Below are 23,744 nucleotides of genomic sequence, written 5' to 3'. Positions count from 1 at the left end.
TTAGCTTTACTTTAAAACGTATGGTTCAGTACATAATTCAACGATAGCAATGCTATGAGATGATAGGGGATATAAACAAATGTGGGCATTTAAAAAATATATTAAAGAGAAACAAAGACATACTTTCACCACAGGAAGGAAAAGCACCATAGCTCTCTCGCTCTTAATTATCCAAGTTAATCCAAATGCAATTAATTACCTACAAATACCTCTCTATAGCTTCATGCACTCAAACCACTTTATTTTAAAACTGAGAGTTGTTTACTCAACTCTGTCCATGAAAACTTCTCATAAAATAAAAAACACAAATAAACCATTGTGCTAAAAGGGATACAGGAAGAGTGGGCACCACAACATTGAGGGTACCTCAAAGTTAAATTGGCTACTTTTTCCAAAATGTAAAAAAATTATAATTGGAAAATGGTCTGAATTAATGTTAGGTATGCATGATTTGAACATGCACCCTTCCAACTCCTTTATGCCCAAAATAATGACTGACTAGCCACAGGTTTTGTAGCAATTGTAGAAATATTAGGCCTTCAATGAAAAATATTCAAGCATGTTCAAAGCATGGATACTTTACATCTACTTCAGACCATTTAACAAATTCAGATTTTTTTAACCTTTTGGAAGAAAATAGCCAATTTAACACTGAGGTGGACACTCTTCCAGTTACCGTTAAAAGTACCCCTCCCAAATAAGAAACAATGTACCAGGGATGTCAACAAATCATGTTTTACCCATGAACAACAGATACTGCTATTAGGTATACAGCTCAATGTTGTTCTCAGTAGTGGAGGCAATCTGTGGGTCAAAGGTAGCAGCAATGCAGAAGTCCTGATCTATACATCGTCGTACAATGGTGTCATGCTCCAACAAAAGATGAGATCTATCTATCGAGCTTGAAGTTCTGCTATTTTCAGCATGCAACACCATCGTACAATGGAGCATAGTTTAGGCATTTAGTTTACTTCCAAGCCCCGACCCATTTTTTAACTCTCATGGTCAATTTCCTTCCTACAGAAAAAGCATAGTCCTGAGAGTAATATGTCAGGTACAAGCTTCATGTAAAAGGGAGACCGTTCAGTTGTATCTTTCAACAGCCCAATAATTCAACTAAGGCCCTCCTGTCGAGTCTTTCTAAGATGGCTTTCTTTACAAGGTGCATATTTTCTTATGTCCAGTATGGACCGTTAGTAAAAAGTTAGACATTTGTGTTTAAAGCATACATTTGAATGTTCCTCGTATTAACAACCACTCAAGCCCTTTAGTCTTAGTGCAACGGACCCGAGTTGCAAATGCACTTGGACCGCTTTTTTCCATCTACACCAAATCTCTTAGCCAAAAATAGCCAATCTATAAGCTTAGATCTGCTATTTTTGGCAAATGTTTACCCGCATAATAGGGATGCTGGGGTTCAAGTGGTTAAAAGAGGTCTTGTATCAAATGTACAAAATGCTCACAAAGTCAACTGCTGGTCCTGAGGCATGTTCAAGCCAACCACATCAAGTTTCAGCTCAAAGCAGGTGTTGAGAGACCGTGATACCATTTCAGTCCACAATGGGGGAGGCAACACATCACTAAATGTCCATACATACAGCGACACAAGCCAACATTATGAAAAATTCATTAAAAATAGCAATGTAATATTACATACAGTATCTACATATCCAATTTAAGAATATGTATAATGCATATTGTATCCATTTTTGCCTTTTCAGCCCCCCCACCCCAGAAACTCATGAGCCCTTACGCCTGATTCATTCTTAGGTGCACCAAAAATAGCAGATCTACAAGCTCAGTCTCTCGAGCCAGACTGTTGACTACCACCGTTTTGAAATGCTTCCGTCATACAGTCTGTGCAACTGAAGCTCTGAAAACGATCCTGGAGTAAAGCGGATGTCCTGCATCCTCCCCCCTTCTGTTTTGTCTTTGCAGTCATGCAAATCTGTCCTGTAAATCAAATTAGTCAAAGCAGAGATATAGCTTGCTGCTTATCAGAAATGGGAATTCATAAATATGTTTTAAGGATATTTTAAAATATATTTCCGTTAACGGAAATGACAGCTTCCTTCCTTGGCTTTCGGGAGGTGTAGTTCCAGACTGTATATAGCATTCAGAGATTGCGGAATACCGGTTGTCGTCTGGCTATGCGAGACTAACAAACAAGCTCACAACATCGCAGCACACAAGCTTGTAGATCTGGCATTTTTGGTGCGAGACATGATGCACAACTAAGTATAACTCAGGCTTTAGAATTGCGATATGAGGCACTTGTCTGTTGTGGCAAGCAAGACAGTGCATAGAGGAAATGAATGACTGTTATGTTAATCTTGTTGGTGGCCTAGAAATAATATATTACTTTTAAGAACAGAGAACTACAGTAGATTGCTTTCCCAACAAACTAATGCAAAAATTATAATTTTTAACGGGTTGGCACTTTTACCAGGGTTATAAAACATGTATACTACAAAAGGAACCGTTTCTAAAGCACATGGCTAAATTCAAGATCAGGGGACAACCATTATGCATATTTTGGTATCTCATCAAATATCACTCTACCCAAACATTTATAAAGTGCTGCATATATTGAATGAGCCAATGAGTAAACCTTTGGTTGGTGCCAGTATCCAAGGATCTACAAAAAAAAGAGCCTTTATAAAAGTGGGCCTCTCAAAAATCATCTGTCTCATTAGGCTGCGTCTTTGAAGGCGATACCTCAAGAAGCCACAAGATGGAGCTCAAAGTAAAGCTCATGTCATGTAAAACGTGTGCCTCTTACTGAGTCATGATGAGTTGTCTTAAAATGTTCAAGTCAATATAAGGAATGTGGGGGGTATATATAAATGTAAAGAATTAATATCATTTGTAAACGTTACAAAACCCAAGCAAAAAAGGAAAAAACAAAAAAGAAAGTTTGCCGAAACAAAACAATTAATAAAAAAAGCAGAGTACTGTCATGGTTTCTTTGGCAGTACTGCCCTGTCGTGTCAACAGGGACACTGATACGAGGCGGGAGGAGCTTCTTGAGGTCCTTGTTAGTTCATCCACCCCAGCCCTCCCCGCCCTCTTGTTGTTAAGGCCATTGGTGATAAATGCATTGTTTCAATAATCAGAGGGTTCTTGTCACAGACGTAGGGGGTCAGGGGAAACAAAGGGGCCACGGTCAAACAGGGGGTGGTTGCAGATTCTCCAGTAGAGACCGAACAGCAGGTATAGACAGCAGCGCTCTGCCAATGCTCCCTCCAGCACGGTAGCAGGCATACCCCAGCATTCCCATCATGCCACCCTTGAGGACCGTGCGCAAAACCCAGCCGAACCGCGACGGAGGCGCAACACTGAGGAAGAACGAGAGAGACAGAAAGAGATGCTGTAAGAATTTTTTTTAATTTTTAATTAATTGATCGATACCAACAAATTCATATACATTTTCTAATAATCAACTAAATCAATTAGTCTGAGTAACCACTTAAGACCCAGTTTATATGTCGTACAACGGTGTCACACAAACATAGCCGATGTATAACTTTGTGACAGCATCAAACGTACCTCATAATCTCGTGAATGTTGAGTGACTTGTCCCAGTTTTTTTCTATGCCAGGAACATGACCCATTCCTACGACTCCCACCACCACAGCAGGCACTTCTGGAATGGTAAACAAAGCATTGTTACAAGAACAAAAAGGATCTCATGCCCCCATCTATAATCAATAAGTCCCAAACAAGGTAAAAATGTATCAATTAACCACTTTCAATTTGCTGTCCCTATTTTGGGCATTATCAAGACATTATAAGTGAACATTTTCTAACATTTTCTTAAATAATTCTAAATAGCAATATCTACAAGCTCACAATGTGTCCCAATGTGAACCACCAGGTAGGTTTAATTTGTCACATGTAAAAAATAAAAACAACATCCAAGCAAATACTTAATAGTACACAATTTATTCTCCAATGCAGATCGAGATGCAATCAACTGGAAAACATGAATAAAAAATGATCAACAATACGCACTCTGGGCATTAGGGGGCGCCTCCACACAGCGTGCAGCCTGGCGTAGTGTGTGTGTGAGGTAGACGTCTCTCTCAGCCACGATGGTCTGGTGGAGAGCAGGGAACTCTCCGATCATCTCGGACATGGTCTGCTCCAGCAGATCCTTCTGTTTGCACTTCTCTACGTCCTCTTTGCTGAAACACGGAATGCAGAGCAAATACAACAAATTAAATCCTCAGTGTTCATTTAACTCAGAAGAGTGTACAAATGGACCCCTAAGTCAGGTAAACATAGAATGACAGGACATGGCATATCTGATTATCTTTTCATGATTAAATGCAAATAAAGCAAATCTCTTAAAATAAACAAACTAGGCGTTGCCGTTGTTCCTAGCTTAATGTACGTGTTCTTTTAAGGAATATCAGCATATCGTATCGTCGCTGCTGGGCAGAAACATCTCCAAATCTCACTTTTTATGTTTTTTCGTCATTTAATGACATGAAGAGTGTCAAGCTAAAGTAGTGAAAATAGCCAATCTACAAGCTCACAATGCATCCGTCTGTGGGTTCTATAAATACCGATCCAATGGAAATGATTTTAAAAAGTACTACATGGATCCATTGGAACACAGGTTATTTTTTCCATTTCCTGAAAAGTAACAGTTTTGTACATACAAAGTTTCCACCCGACAGCGTCAAAATCCTCTTTCTCAAGGGAGTGTGATAGTTGATACCTGATGGGGTCAGAAAGGAAGCAGAGTCCCCAGGCCAGACGCGCCTTCTGCCACAGGCTGAGAGCAGCGATGGCCCTCTTGAACGTCACAGGGATGGGCCTGTCCCCCAGGTGAAACTTACAGAAGGGCACCCGTCCAGCCTTTATAGGACGAAAAAGGTCAAAGCAGCGAGTTACAGTATTACACTTCATGCATACAAATATACAAAGACACACACTAGGTATGTACTGTATGGTCCAAACATCTTTCAGGGATTTGTGCAGCAGTGTTTATTCCTTATATTATATTTGCATCAATAGTAGAATAAAATCTAATTGTCAACATCATCACAGCATATTTGTCATCTTTATGGTAATCTCTCAGCACCACTGCCTTAAACATGTAATGTTGTTGTTAGTAGGGATAAACAAAGAAGCAACAAGGAGGAAGTGGACGAAGAAAGGGGAGGAGCCAACCCCCGAGTTCCTGTTTTACACAAAAAAGGCAAGAGGCAAAATTAAAAAAAATAAACAAATGGGTTTCCAGATTGTCTTTATGGTGTGTGTGTGTGTCACCTCTTTGAAAGCCTCCCTGAACTCTCCTCCAGGAGCCATGCCCAGTTGCTCTGTGATGTGAGCTGAAACTTTGAGCAGCAGGATCTGCATCAGGCCAGACATCACCCCGTTCTGACAAACACACAAGACACAAAGAAGGTTCAACATCCATCCAGCTTGCAATTTCACAGTGAAAACCAGTGTTCATATGATAATTTTTATACAACTAACATTTCTCAAGAGTGGTGAGCTGAGCATTTCCTTAATACCAAGCCCTCGTACTGATACTTTAAGAGAACTGGGGAGACAACTAATGAACGTGAATGACAGAGGAAAGACTTAAGGCTGCAGCATACTACTTGCCAAAACAATGTTCAGTGAGAAAAAAATAATTGCATAAAAAAGAACAAACACACTGCCTTGCCGAAGTTAGTTTTAGAAGTTCTTGCACCTTCAAGATTTTCTTACTAGCGGCACACTGCAGATGACACCTATCTGCGGGCAAAGTACCATGGACAGTTTTGAAGAAAGGTTGGCTTTCTATATCATTTTTTATCCAGTGTCTGTCGCCAGAAATGGCGAAATCTCAGAGACAAATTACATCAAATCACGTCGAAGGGTGATGAAAACAAAGAGTGGAGATCTACTGTATGCGTAAAAATCACCATTCCAGCGCTGTATACAGTGGGCAGGGTCTAAAGTTCAGCACTCAGCAAGCAGAGCCACATCAAGTATAAATCAATTTCATCCTAAGAGAACTTGTTTGATTTCGGGCAGGCCGAAAAAAGTTTGACTTCTTTGGAAGTATACTGCCAGCTTTACTGTAGCTGACATGCTGTGTTTGCTTCAGGCACAGAAGCGAAATATTGCTTGATGCTGCATCTTTTCATTGACTTAATATTGCATTACTCAAGACAGTTGTGTCTTGTCTGTTGTGTGAACGCACCTTTAGGCATAAAACTGTATTTGGCATGAGCAAACAAAGGACTCTCTCATCTGTCATCATCTCATCAATATTTATTGAACTAACGGCTTTTGTTCTCTAGTGTTGCTTCACGCGACAGGATAAGAGCGGTTATGGGTCTTTTTCTGCCTTGGATAGCACAGTTGAGAATGACAGGAAACGGGGAGAGAGAGACGGAGGGAGTGACACACAGCAAAAGTCGCACAGCGCATATGTGGTATGCGCCTTAACCACTAGGCCATCGGTGCCCCCTTGATTACATTTATACCCACCTCAGAGTTACATATAAGTGCATGAACACTGGCAGTGTTCACACTCTGCCCCGCGCACCTCCCCAATGACTTCTTCACACCCTCTGGTAAAACTGACCTGTTTGATGGCTTGCTGGACCTTTTCCAAGTTGATGTCCTTGGCTTCCTTCAGCAACGTGCTCTCGTCCATCTTCAGCATGGACACCCTATATTGGCAGAGCTCCACCACCACTACGTCTGGCTGCACTGCACGGATCGTCTAGGGGAGGGGACGGTGTTTAGATCTCCATTAGTCCAATGAATACATCTCCTGCATACATCTCTGATACGCTTACTTGGCTACATACAACCTCTCAGATCATCAAGCACTGGTCTAACTGTAAGCAGGCCTGCACGTTAGGGAGTACGGATACAAATCTGCATTCTTGCTAACGTATGTACACTGCAAATTTTCAACTTTACTGTACCAAAGCAACGTCCTTTTTGCTGCTGTCGCTGAAGTGGGCGGTGCCCACCAGGTAGAGCACGCTGCCGTCGGGGGCAGTCAGCTTGGTGACCGTCTCGGGGAGGTCGGGGGAAGACTGGCGTCGCTGGGCTCGAACCTGCCACAGCAGCTCCACCGCTTCAGCCTCAGCTTCCACACCAGGACAGAGAGACACAGTCAGGACATGTCACACATGACTTAGGACAGTGATTCTCAACCCGTTGAATTTCAAGGACCCCCCCCCCCCCCAATTTGATATGCATTAGGCCTTAGTACAATTGTTTTATTTATTTTTATTTTCATCTCTGGGACCCCAATCTACACTATAAAGTCCACTATAAAGTGTTAATTCAACTCCGAGAGTGTGGCGTGCAAATGGAACCATATGGACCCTTATGGGTTTATTTGGTTCCATTTGTACACTCTCAGAGCTACACATTTGTTCTACCTACAGTAGCAGTACAGTAGGCCTGAGGCAATGACAAAGCAAACAGTTTTTTATTTTTGTAAACACGTATTACAACATCTGTGACGGAGCAGCTTATGCCTTCATGCTACACTGAAAAACAAGGCACTCGCTCAGATATATGAGGAACTTACATAGTCCTGGGGGAAGGCTGGGCAATTCATCCTCTGAGGGCTCTTCTGAAGGCCCGACTGACTCATCCTGTCAAAATGTGGCAACGTATAAGAACAACATTCATCGTGACAACAAATCTTACAACAGCACCATGAGGTCAAAGATTATCCCCCAGTCAAATCTCATGACTCAATAACAGTATTTGCATACCACTGCTGCTCTACCGGTTGCTGGCAAGTGGCAACTCATGCATTTAATTGAGGATATATTGTGCATATACATGACAGCACACACAGGCGTATTATACAAAGATATTACAGCTGCCCAGCGAGGGGTACCCTTCTTCCCCTGGTGTGAACGGGCCACAGCTGTCAAAGCATCAGTCACAAATGTACACACACACACACACACACACACACACACACACACACACACACACACACACACACACACACACACACACACACACACACACACACACACACACACACACACACACACACCTCTGAGTTATTGCTGTCCTGGTCCATGATGGAAGCTGCATTGGATGAAAGACACATTATCCGTGAGCATACAAGTGGAACCAAATGGACCCTTACCTATGTGTAACTCTGGGAGGGGCACAAATGGTACCAGATGGACATCTGGCTCCATGTACATAACTCCATGTAGTAACTCACATGTACATGGAGCCAGATGTCCATCTGGTTCCATTTGTGCCCCTCCCAGAGTGTAACCCTAACCCATGTACCCCTCTCAGAGTTAGGACTTTTAAACGTCCAACTAAGTGTTTGTGAGGCTCTGTGGTTGAGCTAGCAAGGTGACGCTATGGCTAACATACTGCTATATCTACTGCGCTAACAGCACTAGTGAGAAACACCATCCACACAGCGAATAAAGTACGTGTTCTCTTACCAAACACTGGCATGATCAAAGTCAAAGTGGTGCGCCATACGCAACGTATGAGTATCTAAAACAAACATAACTTACAGAGCAAGAAGCCAGCCCGTCTGTCAGCCTGTGATCTGCTAGTAAGTACACGACTTGTCTGACAGCCACCGCGGTGCATGCTGGTACTTGTAGTCGTAGTCAGAAATTAAGACAACAACAACAAAAACCCAAATTAAATATCCAATGCTGGAAAGTAAGTACATTTCATTCTGTGGTACTTTTATTTCTTCCTTTTGATACTTTATGCTTCCACTCCACTATATCTCAGAGGCAGATATTGTACTTTTTTTCTCTATTACAATTTTTTTTACAGCTTTTAGTCAGAATACTTTGGAGATTTAGATGATTAAATCTAAACATACATTAAGTGATAAATTATTATTATGTATATGTTAGGCAGTACAAGTAGGCTAATTAAAATCAGCACCACACTTACCAGCTGCAACATTAAAACAATGAACACAATAATGTACAGTATTACTACAATAATCCAATATCAATATGATTGTGAAATGGGCCATTCTGCATAATGAGTACTTTTACGTTTGGTGCTGCAAGTATATTTTGTTGCCAATACTTTTGTACATTTATTCAAGTAAAATGTTGAATGCAGGATATAGTATATATGTATTTCCGAATATGGTCTTGCTACTTATACTCTACTAGTATATATAATTTAATTTTGTACAGATCTACTATCCCAAAGTGGTTAAAGTGAAGGTAACCAACTGAGATTGTTATTTTATAATGTGATTAAATATTAATTCAAGTTGTCTCATTGCTACTTCTGGTACTTGAGTACCAGCAGCTGTCAGAGTCCTATTAGTGAGAACATGGAGAAAAACTAAAACATAGGAATACAAAATAATGAAATGGTGACTCTCATTCTACTGTATGTGCATGCCTCCTTTTTGCACATTTGATTGAATACTGCTGCTATGGGATAGATATTGTATCTGCACAGCACATTATACCTTTGAAAACTGATGCTAAAAGATAAGCTGTTGTACCTGTCTAGGACAAAACCCTTACATTACATCCAGTATTTCATATATATATTATGTATTTGTTATTACATTCTTTTTAAATTGTTGTTATTATTACTTATTTTTCCTTTATGTCTCATTATGTTAGCACAATTTTGCAGAACAAGTCCCATCAACATTGCACTACTTGTACTTGTATAAGTTGGTGACAAATACAACCTTGTTGACTCTTGATTCTTGATTCATGCCATGGAATTCCCTGAAATATTCCCTGAGATATATCTTGTTCACAAGGCTTGGAGACTTGGTACAGACATGAGGTCACAGTGACCTTGACCTTTAACCACCTAGTCTAATCAGTTCATCCTTGAATCCAAGTGGATGTTTGTGCCAAACGTCACGAAATTCCCTCAAGGCGTTCCTGAGATAAACAGATGGACGGACAGATGGACGGATAGTTTGTCACCAGCGGAGGCATAAAAACAACAACAAATAACCTACAACTATTTCACTACTAACTTTTATTTTATTTTATTTTATTGAATGACATTACACTACGTATTGTATAACAGACAAAATATGTGATCCCTGCACAATAACTTCAGTCTCTTATACCATTACCACCAAGATTTCCATTTATTTGGGACAACCTCAACGTGAAAGTCTGGTAGTGTACAGCAGTGGTTCTGAAACATTTTCATGTCAAGGAACCCCAGATTGATATGTATTTGGCCGCAGACCCCCATCTGAAAATATATTTTGTGCCAGGGACCCCCATAAGGGAAGATATGGGTTAAACTTTTTCAAATTTATTCCAATTTTTTCACATCACAACATGTTGTGATCTTGGTAAAACTGAATTTGATGCAGTAACCTATTTGGTTTGGAACCCCCTGAAGGACCCCTGGGGGTCCCTGGACCCCACTTTGAGAACCACTGGTTTACAGAAACTCAATTTAAGCAGAGCTGTGTTACCTACGTGGGCCTACAACATGCGCTCACACACTTTTGTGCTACAAGTGATAAAGTGCTTTTAAATGCATTTAGTGTGCTTGTGTGGTCTAAAGCCTGTTATGGTGGCGCACCCCGGAAATAGCAGATCTACAAGCTCACTTCTTGCTATTTTCAGTGTGCGACACTTGCGTGCAAAACAAAGTATAAATCAAGCTTTTAACAGAGGGATCGTGTGCCAACCAATGTCTGTTGTCATGGCAATTAAATTAACTATAGCCTATTTCTTCAAAACGATTGGGAGGTTAATCCGGTAAAGGAGATGAGGAAAATGGAAATGTTTTTCCTCTGTGCCCCGGAGAAGGGGTCGCACAGGTCGACATAATGAGTCTACCAATTAATGAATTCAATATTTTGGTGACAGTGTCCATGACAGCACAATGAACGAATTTTAGAGTGCGTTCGATTCAAATTGACGCAGTTGATGACATTTGAGTGGAATGGAGTCCTTGTGATGTGAAGCACAATCAAACGGGTTGCAACCAGCTATTCAGCCAAGAACAGCTACATCTCCATTTCACACACTTCACATCACAATGTTCCCACAAGAAGACAGCAGACGCAGATGAGTCACACCCGAGTGAGTCCAGCTCTATTCATTACATTAAAGTTATTGAAGTCTCCAAGAGGCAAACACATGCACGCACACACACGCGCACGCACGCACGCACACACACACACACACACACACACAATCACACAATCGTTTGACCAGATTTTCAATAGCCACCAGATGTCCAGTAATTCAGCAGATTCTGCCTCTGCTTTTAGACAATACTACTGTGTACACATAGTGACATTTGAAGTGAAAGTCTTTTCCTGCACTGCCCTCATATCAGTTATCTCACACACTTTCATGTTAGACAATGTTTCAGTCTGTCCTTCAGTGTTTGTTCCCTATAACAGGACATATTCCCATTATTAGGTTACTGAACATGGTGTGGCGTGAGTAGATCATACTTTGTGGCGTTGATGAATCCATATAACCGTTGCGTTTCATATTAAACACATGAACGCTAGTGTCCGTATTCTGGGCATGTCATAATAGGTGAACATTCTGCAAAAATAGCCAAACTACAAACTCAGCACAGCTCGACGTGGCTCATTATGTGCTTGTGGATTGGCTATTTTCACTATTTGACCTACAACAAAGTGTATAGGGTTTAAGTGGTGAAACACCTCATAAACACATGTATGGTGTACCATGAAACATGTTTTAAGCGCATACATTATTGCCACAAATATGTTGTGATCTTTTGCATATTTTCTGTGCAGTTTCCAACAAGGGTATTGCGTGATCTACCTGTCTACTTGGCAATAAAGGGAGTAAGCGTTACCGCGCATGTGTTGAATGTACATTTAGTTTGAAGCCATAATACAGTCCTCTTTGACGATATGCATTTTTTACCTCCAGCCCTGTTCATTCCTTCCCTTTGCCACACAGATATTACTCATGACTCACTCTTAGCACCCTGTTGAATCATATCACTGCTGGTTTCATTGGTATAGGTGATTGGCTGCACAGAGTCATCCTGAGACATAGGTGACATCATTTCCTACAGTAATACACTGTTATCCACTGTTAACTGCATGGATCTTTTGTCTCACTGGATTCTTATAACCGACATCATCGTCCTGTTTGCATACACCTTACAGGGCGTTCCTTTTCTGTTTCAGTGTCTGCCCATCACCCAATACAGAACAGTTGGCGAAAGAGAGCAGGTGACTAATTGGTAGGAGAGGTGATTTGGCATTGCGGGGTTTGTGTGTGCAGATTGCAGTGTTAGGGTCGGGGGGTGAGAACTCAACATTCTCCAGCAGCAATGAGCTCCACAGGTCTCTCTGCCAGTCGGTCTCTGCAGTTGGCCTCTTCCTCTTCCTCGTCAAAGAGAGCATGGTGCATCAGCAGCTGGTGTCCAGAGGCAATGGTCAAGGGCGCAGGCTGAGTCTCGGGCTGTTCCATCAGGGATAGAGGTTCAGTGGAGGTCTGGGGGCTGAGGGCGTCTTCACTGGAGACCGCATTGGGGCTGACACCGTTCACGTAGGCAGTGGTGGTCAGGGTCAACGATGTAGAAAAGCCAGCAGCGTCGGTCGACTCCGGAGTGTGTGCCTTGTTTTCTGAAGAATGAAAGAGTGAAATACAATAATGGATGAAACCTACGAACACAAACATATGCGTGTCGTCAGCATGGCACTGTGACACTTGTATTCATCAACCACTTGAGCCCTATTTGAAAAATAGTGGAAATAGCCGATCAACAAGCTTGTAGATCTGGTATTTTCGCAATTTCTGAAAACGTGAAACATTTTTTTAATTATTTCAACATTTTCGCTGACATGCCCGAAGTAGGTGCACCAGGTTGAAAGCAGTTCAAATAACACTCGTAACCACATGGATGCGATCCTGGATCCCCAACCCCCCACAGGACAAGCTTGGGTCTCTCACATGGGAAACATGTACCGCTCAGTCAAAGGGGAATCCCCCCTTGGCCAAGGTTGCCAAGTTGCCAAGGTGGCGTATTCCACCTGGGAACAGAAAGAGGTTACCTGTCATTGCAGCAGACACATGGACCACAGTGTGCGTCCCTTCAAGGTACACCGCATCCAGTGGGAGATCCGAGGGCAGCGGCTCTGTGATAGTAGCTTCCACTTTGGGCTTACGGGTCAGCATGTACGGGTGGACATCCAGATAGAAGTTGCGAGTCTGTTTTTTTTCTATCCCACTTAAATCTGTAGTTGAAAATGCAACAGATTGATTTGAGAGGTTGCCGTTAAATGTTCATTGAAAACTTACATTACAATGCAACATAAACGGTTACAATGCATTACAATGCAACATAAACGGTTGAGATGATTTCACCAACACTGCAATGTCAGCCATTATGCATGCCATCATATATTGTCTCAAGGTCCTTGGGCCGCGTGTCAAAGTGTTTTTTTCCCCAGCTGAAAATGCAAGGCGCTCTCATCCAAACGCCAAGAGTTGAAAATATTTCAACTCTCTGCGACCAGATAAAACGCCAGAAATGAATGTGCAGCCCAGAAGAGATGCTCAGTGCCTTATCACACTTTCCAGCATAGCGTAAATATGCGGCACTCCCCATTGAAAACTAGAAAAAGTGCTCCTCGGTCACAGGTAGTTTATTGTGGGCCAGCAATGTTCGGAATTCGCCAATCATGATGGAATATGAAAAATCCGTCTTGATCACTTAACTATAGAGATAATGTGTACCGATGTGCATGATGTTTGGACATTTTTTTTACAAGTAATATAAAAAAAAGTTTCTACCTCCTGGTGGCGCTATATAAGGGCAATGTTAAAAGGGTGGCATTTGTTTCTTAATGTTGTGCGAATGTGCGTGCAAAGTTTCACCGCAATCGACGCTGCATTCATGATTTGCGGCATTTTGTTCAAAACAGGCCAATCCTGCAAACTTTAGATGTCAATCTTAGCCAATCAGGATGGAATATGAAACAGATCCACCTTGATCACATGACTATAGAGATCATGTGTACGAATTTGCGTAATATTAAAAAAATGTTTACATAAGTCGGCCTCCTGGTGGCGCAATAAAAGGCAAATGTGAAAAATGCAGGGCAAAGGTATCTGAAAGACCTCTTTTGCTAAATGACTATGGAGATACTGTCTACCAATTTGCGCGATGTTTGGACAAAATCTGTAGGAGTACTGTCAGAACATTAGTTTAGCAAAAATCGACCTCCTGGTGGCGCTATAACAGGCCCATGTGAAATCCAGGGGAGTGTGTGTTCACAGTTTGGCTGCACACACACACACACACACACACACACACACACACACACACACACACACACACACACACATGGACGGACGGACGGACGGACAGGGTGCAAAACATTTTCTCTGCCATGCCTTATGGCCTGGCGGAGACAACAATTCATAACATATGCTGCGCTCAAGACAAAAACACGCCTTGGTGGACACAGCCACTTTAGCCTGGTAAACCCCCCCTTCCGGAAATATTATTTGCATACATCAAATGCAAATGAGATTTCCGGAGGGAGGGTTTACCAGGCTACAGCCACTTACCTTTAGTGGGAGGATGCTGTGTGCTCTTACTATCCAGAAGTGGTGCAATGAAGCTGTCCGCCACCGTTTTCCGTCTGAGGGGCTTGGGTTTGTCAGGCTTGGCGTTTGTCTCCAAGCGTGTCATAGTCAGGGGTTCCTTTGCAAAGGGCAGAAAAGACAAGTCATTCCACACGCTTTTCATGTTTACTTCTCTGCACAGTAAAATACTCAGTGTTAATTTAACTCAGACAAATGTACAAATTGTACATTTGGTTCCAGAGTTACAGACCTGCAAAGGCAAAACTAAGGATTTTAGTGTCTATGAATGCAATGATGCAACGTGAGCTGTTCATTCTGATAAAGCAGAGGAAGTTGCACAAGTCTTTGTTAAGCTTTTTTCTAAGAGGCATTGTGCTGAAGGCCTGTTCAATTGGAACCATCCTTCAATGTGAACTCAGTTAATGTCCCAAGAATCCCTGTGCTGTGCTGAACACAATTCACACAGTTAAAGGGTGGGTTGGTTTTTGTGCACAGAGGGTTAGGAATATAACTGCAGTGTGTCCTGATGGGTACAACTTTCAAGATACTAAGCACTAAGCAGAGGAAGATTTTCGCATGAATGAATGTGTAATTAATGTAATGTCTACTGCGTAATGTGCTGTGAAAATCATCAAAACAAATCAAAACAAAACTCTAAAAAGTCTGCAATCTGTAATATATTCTGCACACTCCCTATGTTTGTGAAAGGGTTTTTATACATAGCTTTCTTAATCTACTATTCTCTATTGAATAAAGATTAGTACAGGTTAAGAAAGATGTGTGCATGCCGTGTGTGTGTTTGTTTGAATGAATGAAGTACAGGGGGATGAGGGTCATGAATCATGATCACAGCGTCCAATTGCCGTAAAAGATTGCACTCACATTCCCACTAGGCCAAGGAAGAAAAGCCACCTGTTTCTCATTCGCCTACTATAACGTTTTTTTTTATTTGCTAAACCAATTTTTTTAATATTACTCCTACAGACTTTTCGGTACACATCTCTATGGGCATGTGATCAAGACGGATCTGTCCGAACTTGAGTGATGTAAGCGCAAAAGAAACGTGTTCTGTATTTTGATTCAATACTGATCTAAGCAGCAATGGTGTTTCTATATTTTTATTAAGTAGAATGTAAAACCTAGAAACATTTTTATATTGGAAATAGAAAAAGTGCTCCTCGGAGCACAGGTCTCCGCCTATAGAGATCACGTGTACAGATTTGCGTGAAATTTGGATAAAATCTGAAGGCTTAATATCAAAATATGTGTTTTACATAAGTCGGCCTCCTGGTGGCGCTATAAATGGCAAATGTGAAAAATGCAGGGCAGATGTTTTTCCTTGGCCTCTAGGGAGTGTGCGTGCAAAGTTTCACACAGATCGGTGCAGTTATAGTTAAAAATGCAAATCGGCCAGCTATAGCGCCACCATGAGGCTGATTTAAAAAAAATCAAGTGGCATTTCTTCCTCCGCCTAATGAGAATGTGCGTGTGAAATTTCACAGAAATCGCAAGCTGCGTTCATGATTTGAGGCATTTTGTTCAAAACAGACCAATCCTGCAAACTTTGGAAGCCAACCTTAGCCAATCAGAATGGAATATGGAAAATCGGACAGATCCGTGTTGATCACATGACTATAGAGATACCGTGTACTGATTTGCGTGATGCTTGGATAAAATCTGTAGGAGTAATATAAAATAATGTTTTTTTCACAAATCGGCCTCCTCGTGGCGCTATAACAGGCCCATGTGAAAATTTTGGGGCAGAGGTTCTGCTCTGTTATCCAGGGAGTGTGTGTGCACACGGACGGACGGACGGACGGACGGACGGATGGACGGACGGACGGACAGGGGGTAAAACTCTCGCCATGCCTTTGGCCTGGTGGAGACAATAAAGATGAAGCTTCATATCGGATCTAACCTAAGTACATTCATGTACAGTAAACATGGAGATTGTGATGACCAGTAACTTACCTTGAACGCTTGAGGAAGTGGATGTGAGGATGTCATCCACTTCATCTTCTTGCGGGGCCGTTTGATAACCAGAGGATCCATGCCTATATCACCCACTCCAACCACAGAGGGGTCCATGTCGGGGTCCATGGTCTGCATACCGGTGTCCCTCACAGTGGGCGTGGCATCGTGATTGGACTGGGCCAGGGCAGCCAGCAGCTGCCTCACCACATTGTCATACATGAGGTCACTCTCGTTGGTGATAAAGTCCAGCCGGTTCAGGGACTTGATGTGGTCCCTGTTCTCGTTGCAGAACATCGCCAGGATGTTGATGTCGCAGAACTGTGACTTTTGCCAGCGGCGCCGCTTCTTGATGCCGACTTTGTGCAGCTTGTCGAACACAAAGTTAGATTTGCGCACCACAAACAGATGGAGCAGATTGAGCAAGATGATGAGGTTCATGGTGCAGAGCAGAGTTAAATCCACTGCTGCCATGATGCGCTGGAGCTGTACGGCAGGCAGCTTACAGTTGACGCTGAGCTTGAGTTCCGAGTAGCTGCTGGTGTCTGGGGGCCCCCCCAGGGCGCAGGTGAACTCATTCTGGCGCTGGCGGGCGTAGTAGGCGCTCAGGTAGGAGATGGGGATGGTGCTGAGGCAGATGATAGCCAGGTGGCGCGCCAGGTAAAGCTTTGCGAGGAAATTGCTCTGCCCGCGTCTCTCTAGGTACTTCTCAAACAGATTCTGCTCGGGGCTCTTCTCCTTCTCCGCATTCTCTATGATCTCCCGCCTCTCTCGCTCTGTGATACCGGGCCCTTTGGACTGGATCTGCTTCTCAATCTTTGGGGCCCGACCCTCGGCAGCCCGGTGGTAGCAGTTGTCGATCTCGTGGAGCAGGAAGTTGAGCTCGGAGGTGAGCCTCGTGGACCCGAGGAACTCCCAGCCCAGTGCAGGGATGTACATAATGCCAGCAAATGCCAACAGAGCATAGGGCAAGAACTTATGTTCAAACAGTGATGGCCGAAGTGCAGGCTCCACCCCAGGCACAGCGTCACGCAGCTCCGTCCAGCAGTAGCCTCGTGCATACAGTGCCTGGTCTCTGGTGAAGTTGTGTGGTGTGTAACAGTATATTGATTCCTCTGAGGAGAATAAAGATTGAAAATCATCAGAGTTAGTGTAAGCTATATACAGTGTAAAGACATCATCAAGGCTTCATGATGATGATAGTCTTAGCTATAATGTATTATGTGTTTAAGCCGATGAAAATTGTGTGAAAGTGCAATGAATGTGTTTCCTTCTGCACAACTTTCTTTGGACAAAATGTATTCTATTTCAGTGAGTATGTGATTTATATCTGTATCTCTGAACATCCTTCGATTATCCTTTGACTATAAATAAATATGAATACTTCCAGATTATTTTTTTGCAAGTGTTAATTGGCTGCCCATAAGGACCAGCAATAGAGCGGGGCCATTGAGCTTCACAATCAGGTCAGGTCTACAGCTGTGCCCTGAGCTGCTCTTGTGACTTCTATTTAATAGGTGTTGAACTAAGCGCTATGAATGCAGAGCACTGAGTGAAAAGGTCTGTTATCAGAGAGAAATATTAAAATATTATTTCCAAGTGCACTACGCTTTGCAGATGCAATAGAAGTAGTGCAGCTGCAGATATGTGGGGTTTCTATTTATAATAATAATAATAATAATAATAATCTTTATTTGATAGAAAAGTTTTCAAAACACAGTACTTACAATGTATATGCCTAGTAATGTGCTTCACAGCTGCAACAAACAATGGCAACAGGTGATAGATCATTTTTTGACAAGATTCATCTGGTTATGGCACCATCACCCCATAGACTATTCATGCATTGTACGGCAGTGTCGCCCAAATGTAGCAAAAATAGTCGATCTACAAGCTCTAGTCTAGCCTTATAATATCATGCCCAAAATAGCTGATGGCAGGTTGATTATTAATGCTCAGTCAGGGCGGCGTCTTCGTTTTTCCCCCCCCGTTCGACATACTTCACATCCTATTTCCTATTTATAACCCTCTTCCATCTTTCCCTCTTGCTATCTTTGTCAGTTGTTGCTCTCTCATTTCATTTTCTTAGTGTCTTCCTTCTATTGCGTAATTTACACTCCATAGATAGACTCTTGACAGCAAGCGACACCAAGTATTATACATATATGGAACTTATCTCTCCCTTTTGCAGGTTTCAGCAGGGAGAAAATCTGCTTTTGTACAATGTATGATGATAACACATTTATTTTGCAACTCAAACTGTTCTAACAAAGTTCCCATAAACTTATCATGACACGGCAACTAATGCACTATGCTGTCTAAAGTCCTAGTGGATAGTAAACAACTGCACACTGAGGAAGTAACCAAACACTGAGGAAGTAACCAAACACTCACTCACTTGCAGTCAACACCATCTAGTGACAGAACGCCTCACCTGCAAAGTTTCGCGTGAAGACCAAGGTGACGAGCAGAATGGGGATAATGACAGTCCCTATGGTGACCACCCGATCGAAGGGCAGCTCCAGTTTGAGCTGGACCAGGAGGCCGGCCAGCGCCCCGTTCTTCTCATCCTGAGAGGAGCCCGGTAGTATGAGCTCCTTTAACTTTTCCCCAGCAAGCAGAGCCGTAGCCATGTCTAAGTTTTGATCGAGGAGGTTCTGCATCCGGGATTCCGGGACGCGACACACGCGACGACCCTCTCCGGGATGACCAGAGGCCGGACGCTCCTTTCCTTACAGCTGAACGCTCCAACGCAGAATCATGAAAATACATACAGTAAACATGTGAACACACATATAAGCGCTCACAAAACGTGTGTGGCTAGCCTCATCCCCTTTTACCACACACAAGAAAAGACTAGGACTTATGGCCTGTCTTCTCCAGTACTGTGAATTCGCTCTGGTTCCTGGGTGTCTTGCCCCGTAGATCGGAAGTCATAATGTTCAGGAGAAGACAGCTCGATCCAGCTGTGCTGCATCCATCCCTGTGTTTTTGTCCTCCAGTCTTCTCAGACTGACCTCCATCCACACACACTATGGCAGTTAGAAGAATGAGCTGCGCTTAGGAGTTGACCTTGCACTCCTGAGGGGCCTCAGTTGTTGGCTAAAGTCTGAAGGCTTTGGGCAATGGCAAACTCTGTCGAATCACCTCTCCTGAAAGACACAAGTGGATGAAAAAGTTGCTCAGTTTCTTTTTTGTTACACACAGTAAAATCCGAATTTGCACACTCTCAGGGTTATAATCTCCCACAGATATAATGATGACAGTGGTACAGTAGTCTTTCAGATTAGCTATTATGCATAGTGTGAATTTCATTTTAATTTGGTTTGAACCTTCAGCAAGTGTTCCTGCTGCCTTCTCGCATTTTCTGTCATGCAGCCTAAAGTGTGTGGGCCACTAACAGTCACTCAAAGGCCGATGGCGTGAAATCACTGTGGTCACGCATGGACGAACTGCTGTCTTAATACACTGAAGGACACTGAAGGACAAATATACACTCTCTGGTAAGAATGCTCCCATAGGCTGCACTGCAGAACAGACACTGTAAAGTGTGACTGGAGGGAGAATTACAGATATTTTAGTGTATAGCAAAACCAGATTTTATCATGTGGTCTTAAAATGTGATTGATATATTACTTATTGATCTAATAGCTCTGTGTACTGTTAAACTCTTCCCCTCCACTCTGTGGAATCCAAGGCTGTGACTATCTGTACGGAACACAATGTTCACTGACATGTCAGGAAGTCGACCTTAACATCAGCCGGTGGGATGTCTTGTCTAAGTGAGTGTGTGCATGCATGCGTGCACGTGTGTGTGTGTGTGTGTGTGTGTGTGTGTCTGCATGTGTGTGTGTGCGCGCGCGCTCGTGCGAGTGTGTGTGTGTGCATGCACATGCTCAGTCTGCTCACACGTGTCTGCATGCAAGCATGCATACATGCACATACACACATAGTACATACGTACAGTATAGCCTACATGTGGTTACTGCAGGATCACATCGCATGAGGGTTATGTGAGCATCATTTGTTATGTATGTGTACCTGCCATGCTTTCCCTTCATCTACCATCACGCCCCCTCTCTCTAACGCTCTCTCTCTCTCCATTCAATTTTATGGTTGTTATGTCTCATCTCTCTCCTGTATAGACTCTCACACACAAGATGAAGACGGTATACATACATTTGTAATCATTGGGAGTGGATCCATCCCACAAAGTTTAATGAGCACAGGAGACAATTAGCATATTCCAGTCAGAGGCTTACAGCACCTCTCACCCCCATGGTTCTACATTAGGGAGGATCATTTTGTTAGATTATAGTATTATAATCGTTTTCAGTTTTAGACTCGTAATCGCTGGAATCATCACTTGTAATCACTTCTTATGAATTAGGCATAAACAAAATAGAAAGAATGTCCTAGTTATGTCCTCTGAATGGATATGTTGCTTGGTTGAGCAGGTTTGGCAGAAAGCTCCACGACTTTGTCAAGGAAGCTCAGATGAGAAACCAACTTTACATAATCACCGTTTAAAGGGGCAATATCCTATTTGAGATGCTCTCAGCTTATGGCAGCGCTGGGGACTGTCCAAGACTGTCATACTTTGGCACTGTTCCAGTGTGACAGATAATACCCCACAGTTGGCCATAGCTACAAGTGTTTAGAGAGGGAATCCCGCATTTCTAGGGTATACTATTGCATGTCAGTGGGTTATGAGATGCCCTAAATTCATCCAAACAGATGCAGTTAGCCTGCCAAACGATGAGAAATGGACTAAGAGTAGGCTATATAGAGCATGTGGGCTGGTATTTCTTAGGCTATACTTCTGTTATGTTCACTGAAGTCACAGCTTAGCCAATGAATAGCTAGTTTTCTTTTTGCGATGTTTACATCCGTGACTCTAAAAACGTGTCAGTGAAAAATCGAGACCTGCCTGAAACCGGATCAATTAGAGACGTTATGGACGGTGAACTGCAGAGACAACGCACAACCCGTTTCAGGACCCAAGCGGTGGACAGCTCCGGAATTAAAGCCCAGAGACCAAGATGCAAACCATCCGAGCGAGCGAGCGTGCGTGCGTGCGTGCGTGTGTGTGTGTGTGTGTGTGTGTGTGTGTGCGTGTGTGTGTGTGTGTGTGTGTGTGTAAGAGTCCAGCTTTACCGGACTTGGACTTTAGTGTGTGATACTGATACTGAATACCTGTGTCAGCTGTCTACCTGGTGTCCACATCTGTGACAAGCACAGGGCATCCACGCTGTATCCCTGGCGCACTATATCTATCGATCCAAAAGCAAAAACATTGTTAAATCTTATTCCTATTCGCAGCGGGGGACAAAAAAATGTAATACTCACCAGTCTTGTCACATCACGTCCCCGGCGATGCAAGAGTTAATCTGCAGTGCGGGCGAGGGAGCCGTTCCAGCGTGTATCCGGGCAGCACACCGGTTTATTCCGCCTTTACCCTCCCCTCCCTCCCCTCCTCTGAGGTGCAAAGGATGAGATAATACAGAACATGCAGTTGTTCATCACATCCTTGCTTTGCAGCCTACAGTATATAATATGCCCTCCTAAATTCAAACCACATCAAGTCCAATAGGCTCACAATCACAATTATCGGATTTCAACAGCTAGAAAATACCAACCGAGAAATTGTATACACCAGGGGTCTTCAACGGGGGTTCCGGGAACCCTAGGGGGTCCTCAGAGCTACTGTAGAGGGTCCGCCAAATCTTTGTATGATAGGATGTTTTTTAGTTTTTTTTTTTACAATAAATATTTTTTTGGCAAAGAAGTTTGGTGTGTGTGTGTGTGTGTGTGTTTGGGGGGGGGCGGGTTAAGTGGTTAAATGTCTGAAATGTACAAAAAGATAAATATTACACAACACTGATGGTAGTGCTGTCAAGTATTATGAAGTTATCTATGAAATCTATAAAACAAGTTTTCTCCCACTGCTGCACAATGGTAAACTATAGTGGGGGTCCCTGCTTCATCTCTCTCTCAGCTAAAGGGATCCTTGGCTTGAAAAAACGTTGAAGATCCCTGGCTGCTATACACCAATGCTACTATTTGGGCAGCCTATCTTGAACTATCAGGCATGGCAACCCATATGATTTTTCCATTACTTTTTTCATTTATTTTTCATAAGAAAAATGTAATGTTCATTTAATTTGAAAGTGACATTATCCCTTTAATAGCTACAATCGTGTTCGAGTTTGCAACGAACGCGCAGAAGAGGCGCGTTCCAGATGAGATGAGCGTCAACTCTCCTCTGAGCTACAAGTCACTGTCCCCCACCAGCCGGTTTCCACCGGTTAGAGATGCCGCTCCTCATCATTACGTCTTCCAGGGTCGCTCTCCTCTCCGCCACCGCATCGTTCGTCGCAGAGATTCTCTTCTCTCGTCATTAACATGATGTTCTATTCCACAGCTCCTCTTGTCATGGCGGCATAAAGGCTAGATAGGTGCGGGAGAACCAAAAGACAGACCAACGTGCGAAAGTGAATGTTGATCTTCCACTATGTGCTGTCCATGGTGCCCCACACACACACACACACACACACACACACACACACACACACACACACACACACACACCATGGCAGGAAGAGGGCAGTGCACAGTGGTGGAAGAAGTAGGCTACTCAGATTATGTTTTACTTCAAGTTAGCAAATAAAAGTAGCAATAAAATACTATTAGACATACTCTGCTACAAGTAAAAGGCCCGAATTCAAAATTTGACTCGGGTAAAAGTATAAAAGTATTGCCATCAAAATATACTTACAGTGTCAGTAGCCTACCAAAGTAAAACTACGAAACATTTTCAACATGTTCAACTTTTTCTAAACTATAGCATATCTAAGCTGACAATACATCCTGGTGTAACTAGTTGTGAACATTTTTGAATAGCCTATTAATAAGTATAGGGCCTTGTTCTTAATGATCTAAATCTGCAAAATAACTTGTAACTAAAGTTTTCACATATTTGTAGTGGAGTAAAAAGTACAATCTGCCTCTGAGATGTAATGAAGGGTAATTAATTCACAATACAGCTCTCATCTCTGAACCCCACACAAGCACTGTTATTACACTTTGAAAACTTGAATTGTATGTTGACAATTTGAAAACTTTTATTGTGTTGAGATTTCTGTAATTCTTTATTACGTTTTTTTTGTTGCGACCTCGCACTATGGAAGCTACTAAAGA

General features: G+C 42.7%; 2 protein-coding genes across 3 annotated transcripts; both read right to left on the bottom strand.

Annotated features, from left to right (window-relative positions):
- Positions 1 to 9: 9 nt before the first annotated feature.
- trabd (TraB domain containing) lies at positions 10 to 8,596 on the bottom strand. 2 transcript variants are annotated; one of them, XM_084059158.1, is made up of 10 exons: positions 8,529 to 8,596; positions 8,042 to 8,076; positions 7,559 to 7,625; positions 6,942 to 7,108; positions 6,593 to 6,733; positions 5,281 to 5,391; positions 4,727 to 4,866; positions 4,015 to 4,187; positions 3,550 to 3,646; positions 10 to 3,338 (listed from the first exon to the last, which is right to left on the bottom strand). In XM_084059158.1, the coding sequence occupies exons 2-10, from the start codon at positions 8,066 to 8,068 to the stop codon at positions 3,167 to 3,169; spliced, it is 1,095 nt and encodes a 364-aa protein (XP_083915284.1). In that variant the 5' UTR covers positions 8,069 to 8,076; positions 8,529 to 8,596; the 3' UTR covers positions 10 to 3,166. The 2 variants fall into 2 exon arrangements, with proteins under 2 accessions (XP_083915284.1, XP_083915283.1); XM_084059157.1 differs by having other exon boundaries at positions 8,454 to 8,553.
- Positions 8,597 to 12,290: 3,694 nt separating this feature from the next.
- panx2 (pannexin 2) lies at positions 12,291 to 19,207 on the bottom strand (the record flags this gene model as incomplete). Its single annotated transcript, XM_084060207.1, has 5 exons — positions 12,291 to 12,604; positions 13,034 to 13,216; positions 14,556 to 14,691; positions 16,545 to 17,659; positions 18,979 to 19,207. The coding sequence occupies 5 exons, from the start codon at positions 19,205 to 19,207 to the stop codon at positions 12,291 to 12,293; spliced, it is 1,977 nt and encodes a 658-aa protein (XP_083916333.1).
- Between the last annotated feature and the right edge of the window lie 4,537 nt (positions 19,208 to 23,744).

Source organism: Gymnoscopelus microlampas, assembly GCF_963454915.1.
Source record: "Gymnoscopelus microlampas genome assembly, chromosome: 6".
Lineage (NCBI taxonomy): Eukaryota > Metazoa > Chordata > Actinopteri > Myctophiformes > Myctophidae > Gymnoscopelus > Gymnoscopelus microlampas.
The sequence above is the reverse complement of the archived record's forward strand: the minus strand, read 5'-3'. Positions and strand labels throughout refer to the sequence as shown.

Excerpts from the sequence above, each read along its gene's own strand:
- trabd (XM_084059157.1), bottom strand. Across the intron at positions 7,109-7,558 it reads CAGCCTTCCCCCAGGACTAT|CTGAGGCTGAAGCGGTGGAG; the intron begins GTAAGTTCCTCA and ends CTGGTGTGGAAG. Across the intron at positions 3,339-3,549 it reads AACATTCACGAGATTATGAG|TGTTGCGCCTCCGTCGCGGT; the intron begins GTACGTTTGATG and ends GTTCTTCCTCAG.